This window comes from Meleagris gallopavo, chromosome 1, assembly GCF_000146605.3.
Source record: "Meleagris gallopavo isolate NT-WF06-2002-E0010 breed Aviagen turkey brand Nicholas breeding stock chromosome 1, Turkey_5.1, whole genome shotgun sequence".
Taxonomy (NCBI): domain Eukaryota; kingdom Metazoa; phylum Chordata; class Aves; order Galliformes; family Phasianidae; genus Meleagris; species Meleagris gallopavo.
Genome location: NC_015011.2, coordinates 53,614,651 through 53,621,329, shown reverse-complemented (window position 1 = coordinate 53,621,329; position 6,679 = coordinate 53,614,651). Strand labels below are relative to the sequence as shown.

Here is a 6,679-nt window from a genome sequence, read left to right as displayed (position 1 = left end):
CGGCAACCCCCTGACTGGTGCGCTCTGCCTTTACCTACAACGGCCTCTCCGATTGGTCTGCTTCTCCTTACCAAGCAACGGCTTCCTCGATTGGTCTGTTCCGCCCCACCAAGCAACGGCTATCCCGATCGGTCCGATCCGCCTCACACAGAGCGGCGGCATCTCGCTGTGAAGAGCTGATATCTCCCACGGGGATACGTGGGAAGGAGCGAAGGGACCCTCCAGGCTCTGCAGCGAGCGTTTCACCCGAGGAGGAGGCGGCTTGAGAAGGGAGATGAAGAAAAAGCTCGCTCTTTTTTCCCCTCCAGGCGACGCAGTTGGTGCAGCCCACGGCGTCTAGTCGCGCAGCAACGGGGAGGGGACGCTCCGGTGCGGATCTGCCCAGGTGCGGGCCGGCCGCTGTCCCGACGGCCCTCAGCTGCATCTTGCGGGGCTTCCCGCCTGCTAGGCGGCCTGGGGCGCTCCCAGCACGGCGCAGCGAGGTGTGCGAGCAGAAGCGGCAGCGCAGTGCGCACAGCTGGTGCTGCTGCTGTGCGGAGGTGAACCGTAGGGTTCCTGCTGTACCGCTGAGCCCCGCCTCGGCTGCAGGGAGTTCCTTGCTGTGACCTGGCGAAGTACGGAAATGCCCTGTCAGGGAGTTCACATCTCGCCCAGGTGAGCACTTTCACATTAAGTTGTAAAAGCAACACTATAGAGATTTCTAAGTTTCCTGGTGAAGCGCCAGTACGTGTCCTTGTGGAGGGAAGAGAGCCCTCAGCCCATCAGCTGATCCCAGAGCTATCCATCCTCCCTCTCTTAAGCCATTTCTGTACTATTATTTCTTTATTTTTCACGTGGACTTTAAATGACTCCACTTATACCTGCCTTTGTTTATGAATGGTGTAAAATTCTCTCACCTCGCTTTTAAAGTTACGGAGAAATTCAGAGCGTGAGCTCAGTGAGCAGTGGTTGCACCTTGGAGGCAGGTTGCTTTTAGGGTGGAGGTGTGGTTTGGTTTCATAATGAGGGTACAGTGAACAAATTTCACCCAGAGGATGGTGTTTTGCCAAAGAATGGCATGCTGTTGGCTCAGGGTAGCAAAAGTGAGGCTTATTGGTCCCACAATACCATCAAGTTCCCATCCCGATCATGGTATTATAAAGCCTGGCCTCAGTGTCTTCACTCCACCTTCCTTGCTGTTTCTTTGAGTCAGCACATCCAGCTCCCCGGTGTTGCCAACTCCTAATGTTGCCTAAGGAACTTCTGCAGAATGGATTCCTTGTATACCTGCATTACCCTGAGCAGATATGGCTTACCTGCGGTGTTTGGAGCCCGCCCATCTGTGTAGCTGTTTACTGATGTACTTGCAGAATAGGAGGAAATCATCAACTTCTTATGGAGAACAGGCTGTGTCCAGTGCCCACGGGGTGCTCACTGGGAGATTCTGCCTGTGAAGGAGGCAAGCAACAGATCATGGAGGAAGTTGCCAGACAAAGTGGGGGGTCCTCTCAAGTGATCATGGCCCCCCCTGCTGCTCCTGCAAAGGTACAGTGCATACTGGTTATCCCTCCTGAACCTTTATTGATGGCATTTCATCTAGCAGAACTGGAGGGGAGCTCCAGTGGCCTTATTTTGCCTGATAATTTATAAACTAAGTAAATCTGGCATCTCTGTGGTGGCATAAGGCAATATGTTGACATAGCCACCCTTCTAATTGTACACTACTTGTACCTGAAGTCTTTGTCTGAGAGGAAAGGGAACATTCCCCATAGCTTCTAAGCAAAAGGCACTGTCACAGACACTTGTGGTCAAATCCAGGTTTAACTTGGCCTAGCAGTATTTGCTTCTGCAGTGGCTCCAGGGAACTCTGCCAACCAGCACATGCAAGAAGTTGCCACTGGCAGCTGGAGGTGCCAGAGGAAAGCACAGGTGCCAGGCCTTGGTTGTATGCTTTCTTTTCTGGGTGACTTGGCAGCTTTGTCTGCCTACTCTCATTCATAGACTTCGATATTGTTTTACCTATAGGCAGGGTGGCAGAATGCCATCTTTTAATTAAATATAAAGATAATATACGGATAGTATTTTTCTAAATGAGCCAACATCCCAAGCTGCTGCATCTAACAGTCCTCAGCTGACATAACATGAGCTTACATGTGCAAATCACAAAGATTTAAGGTACGTGTAGTTATGGGACTTTTACTTCCCTGCTCGTCAGTTTTGTTACAGACTTAATATGATTTCAGCAACACTTCACAGGGAATAGTGGCAAACTATTGAACTACTGTTTTTATTTAACACTTGATTAATACAATATAAGTTTGTTACATTTTGTTTCTTTTTCACAAAAACTGAATGCTGTGATATGGAGCTCATAGTTTGATTGTCCTCACAACTTCCCTACTTCCTTCTATTTTGTCTTTCACTCTTCTCATTGTCCCTGGCACTTCGTTACCTTTGTCATCATTCTCAAACATTTCACATGCCATCCTCCTCCCCAAGCCACATCGCTCCGCTACTTGGTTTCTTAAAATCAAGACAGTTTGTGATGAGAGTACAGCTAAAACAGCATTGCATGGCAAAAGAAATGATGTGATAATTAAATCAGAGAGAAGTACCACACTGGAAAGCAATTTCCATTTTATAAGTAACGTTGCTGCTTAAGGATTTAAGTGTTATTTAAGTGTTCATATTGTGCTTCCATCTTCTTCCCACTTCCAGATAATCTCCATGCCCACCTCACATGTCCCGTGTTGTCACACAGCCAGTAAAGCTCTCTATGGCTCTGTGCTGCCAGGATGTCTGTTAACACAGTAAGTTCAAAAGCTGTCTATTAGTCACATGCAGAGAAAGAAAAAAGCTAGGAAACAAAGGCAGCTATGAGGGACGGGGGCTGGAGAGATCCCATATGGGTTTGGTTTGTTTTCATTACAGGAAGCTGCAGAACTGTTACTGGGGTCTCCTTGTATTTGCTTTCTACAGCCTTCCTGTTTGCTCATGGAACCCAGATTCTATTTGTATGTCCTTGATATCCTCAGCAAGAAGGAACTTCATTCACTCATCCCCAGAGGCTTCCAGATTTATAAGGGGGGCTCGTGTGCTGGCAAGGAGGAAAGCTGATGGCTATTACTACCTGGGCCACATCGCACAACAAGTGAAGGTAGTTATTTATTGTTCAGTGAGTCTTTTTTTCTTGCCCTTGCCATGGCTTGCCAGTTCCATAGCCCTGGTGCAGAGTTGCTCTCCTGTGATACAGCACAGTTCTCTCCCGGTATCTTATTTTCATCTTTTTTTCTTTTTTTTCTGATGATGACGGGATATTTACTGGAAGAGTTCTGCAAGCAGAAGCAGCCTGGAAATCAATCAATTTCCTTGGTTGTGAGACAGTCAAACTAAACAAGTCCTTCATTTCCCAATTGTCTACTAGTAATAGCAATTCAAAACGTCCACCTCCAGGAACTGATTTCTCCTGACTGAATTGAGGGCTTTCATTGATCTCTTCCTTCTGTGTTTCTGTGACATGATTTAGGATACCAGATAGAAAATGTCTCCTGCAGTCTTTCTTTAAAAATCCAATTCATTTTTCCAGTTCACTGTTTAGTTAAATAAATAGTGATCCCAGTACAGGGATGGAATAGCTTTTGGCCATCAGCATGTAAATGCACCCAGATCTGCAGAGAAGGCTGAGATTTTGGCAGTAGAATCTGCCCCACACCCATTGCTGGAAGCTTAAGTGAAGGCATTCAAATTTATGGTATCTATGACACTTCCCTCATTTCTTATCCTTTTGCTTTGCTTGTCACTAGCTGCATCATACCTAGTATTTTATTTTGGCTGCTCTTCTGATAGATGATTTTCCTGGTGAGCTTCTTCCTCAGAGTGCTAACTGTGTTCTTCTGAGCCAGGTAAACCTACTAAAATCTAAGTCCCCAAAGAAAGGAAGAGAAAGGCTGTCAAGCCCCTTAAGCCACAGCTTTTTAATTACTTTTAAAATCCAGTATGGATACAGTACAGTGAAAAACCTGGTGGTTGAGGATAACTACGTTCACAGATCACATTCTGCTTCCTGGGATTTCTACCATTTCCCTTTTAGCACTTGTGTTTGGCCGTTAATTGGACCCAGATGTCTGTCTTGCAAGCTGCGTGTTTTACTCTTGTAGGGCTCCAGGGAGTGTTTTTTAATTGAATTTGACAAAAGTTGCACGCTGAAAGGCAAGGTGCAGCTTCGTATGCAGGAAACACCTCTCTACGACATTCTGCACTACGAAGATGCCTCGCAGCGGTGCCTTGCTCCAGGAGACAGAGTCTTGGCCCCATGGGAGGCTAACACTGAGCGCTTTGGCCCGGGCACTGTGCTCAAGGTTATGGAGAACAAGAAGACACCTTTAGGTATGGGGTACTGCCTTCCTTCCTAGCACTAGTCTTGCCTCAGTTGATGGCCGCTATGTAGAAAAGATGGAACAGTCTCAACTGTGAAAAATTCTCCAACTGCTTCTTGGTTTCTCTTCCCGGTTGGTTTGTGGGTATTTTTTCCAGTGGCAAACTTTTTCAGCTCCTAGCACCAGCCTTTGCTTTCTTCTGTGAATGGAAACCTAAACTGAGGGTTTTTGTTGGGAGAGGGGGGGGGTCTTGGCAACACGAGGAGAAAAATATTCCTGGCCCTTATGAGTTTCACCTGATAAGCTGTTAGTCTGGTTTCCAGCTTTTCTGGAGGCTCACTGTGGCTAGTGGGAGTTTTGCTGTTGTACATCTTTTCTTAGGAAATTCAAGAGGTCAAATTCTAAACCTCTAAGTAAAAAACTCATATAAGTTGTAACAAAACTGTCTGTAACACAGGCAGTCATTTTTATCATCTGGTTTCTAAGAAGAGACATCACACAGGTTGATATGTTTCTAACACGTTCTTTGTCTTTTCTTTCTTTCTTTTTTTTTTTTTTTAATGTGCTCAGCACACAGTAGAAAAGGAGTGCTTGTGAATTTCTGGAATGGGCAAACTAAGGAGGTATCTTCTGACCAAGCTCTGTGGATCCCTCTGCCCTTAAGTGAGCGCATCATCCTAGAACTGCAGATGCCATTGGCAGCCAGGCAGATGGTGGTGGAGTCAAGCTTGGATTATCCATACATTGTGGCACCAGGTTACAGAGCTTCAGGCTGTTACAGACAGGGCCACTCAGGGTTGGACTGCTGGCCAGAGGGGCTGTGTTCACTTCGGCCATGCACTAAGTGCAGCTGTAGGTGTACCTTAGTTCCCCACTGCTGCCTTGCAGCCTGCGAAAGCCCACAGCCTACAGAGCACAAAGTGCAGCAAGAAAATTTCTTCATCCCAGGAACATCCTTGAGTAAAGAAGAGCTCAGCAAGAAAATAGAAGAGCAGCTGTCTGAAGTGAGGATTTCCCCTTCAGGACGTATTTCCAGAGAGGAAGAAGAAAATGAAAAGAGCTTGATGACAGAAAATCTTCCAAAAGATGCTCAGTCTTGCTTGGAAGAGGACAGTGAGGTTTTAAGCCCTAAGAAGGTAAAAGGTATTTCATACTATCTCTTAACACGTAGTCTGCTATGTGCATAATTTCTTTTTTGTTAGCTTACATTTTCTGTTCTTGGTATCAGAAAATTACTAATTTCTTTGGATGTGACCCTTATATATGCCTCCTAAAGAATGGAGACTGACTTTATTATCAGTTGTATTCCTAATCCTTTGACCTGGGAAGGAGTTAAAAGCTGTTGTTATTTGTCACTGGATGTGTGGTGTTTAGCCCAGTTCTTCCACATTCTGCCTCTGTGTGAAAGAGGCACAAAGAAGTGTCAGATGAAAAACTTCATACCAGATAAGGATTATAATGAGGATTCCTCCATACCAGGGCAGTCCTTGGCATAATTATATGAGAATATTTCATCACCCAGGGTGCAAGTATCACTTCTGTGAATCAGAGACCAAAAGTGAATTTTGTGATGTTAGTGGCTGATTTGGTGCCTGTGAATGGAGCACGAGGTGAGGATCAGGAAGGAGGAAGCTAACGTGCACCAACTGCCAAGCTTTGCCCCATTGCTCTGTGAGAGCTGGAATGCAGCTGCCTTCCAGTCAGAGCTTCTCTGGCTTGATCTATTTTGTGCCCCTCTACACAATTCCAGGCCAACGTTTAGATTGTTTGAAGATGATGAGAAATTAATCTATTTAAGAGTTCTTTGTTTCTTTAGTGAAGAACTCTACCCCACTTGTTTTAATTCTTCCCGAACTTCAGTTGCAAGGATCTTTCACTCTAAGTTCACAAAGCTAACTTATTTCTCATCAGATCAGATCATGATTGCATTTCTTCATATTTCTAGAGTCCTCAGAGGGAGATGGCTCATGCTACAATGGTTGATACTGCTGTCAACACAGACAGCTGGTTGATGAAGTCAGTCCACAAGGAAGAAGCAGGCAGCAGACAGCAGGATGCTGGAACTGAGGCTCATTTTAAACACAAACATGGTATGAATTCATAGCTGTTTTATCCAGACATAAGGCTTTCCACACAGAATCATTGTGGGGGGCCACAATGTTCTACTGCCGTAGTTCTCAATGAGTGAAAAGAAAATGTCAATGCCATCCTAGATATAATGGTAGTTTGGCTTGAGATGTTTTTGGTTTTTTTCCTCAGGGTGAGACTATTTCCAGATGGAAGGTGGAGTGACTTGGGTTTGGTTTTCTTTTTCTTTTTTTTTT

General features: G+C 45.4%; 2 protein-coding genes across 4 annotated transcripts in view; one reads left to right on the top strand and one right to left on the bottom strand.

The window, feature by feature from the left end:
* ADCK2 (aarF domain containing kinase 2) overlaps positions 1-424 on the bottom strand; it is an 11,954-nt gene extending 11,530 nt beyond the window's left edge. The window contains 1 exon segment of the mRNA XM_010713319.3: positions 72-424. Within this exon segment, the coding sequence (XP_010711621.1) occupies positions 72-424 (353 nt within the window).
* A 34-nt stretch (positions 425-458) lies between these two features.
* LOC104911508 (uncharacterized protein C11orf16 homolog) lies at positions 459-6,603 on the top strand. Of its 3 annotated transcripts, none has more exons than XM_010712824.3 (7): positions 459-654; positions 1,350-1,524; positions 2,698-2,789; positions 2,959-3,136; positions 4,137-4,365; positions 4,926-5,491; positions 6,301-6,603. In XM_010712824.3, exons 1-7 carry the CDS (start codon positions 623-625, stop codon positions 6,457-6,459), a joined length of 1,431 nt encoding a protein of 476 aa, XP_010711126.1. In that variant the 5' UTR covers positions 459-622; the 3' UTR covers positions 6,460-6,603. The 3 variants fall into 3 exon arrangements, with proteins under 3 accessions (XP_010711126.1, XP_031410642.1, XP_031410639.1); XM_031554782.1 differs by having other exon boundaries at positions 1,355-1,524; positions 6,301-6,602; XM_031554779.1 differs by having other exon boundaries at positions 1,193-1,524; positions 6,301-6,602.
* The last annotated feature ends 76 nt before the right edge of the window (positions 6,604-6,679 follow it).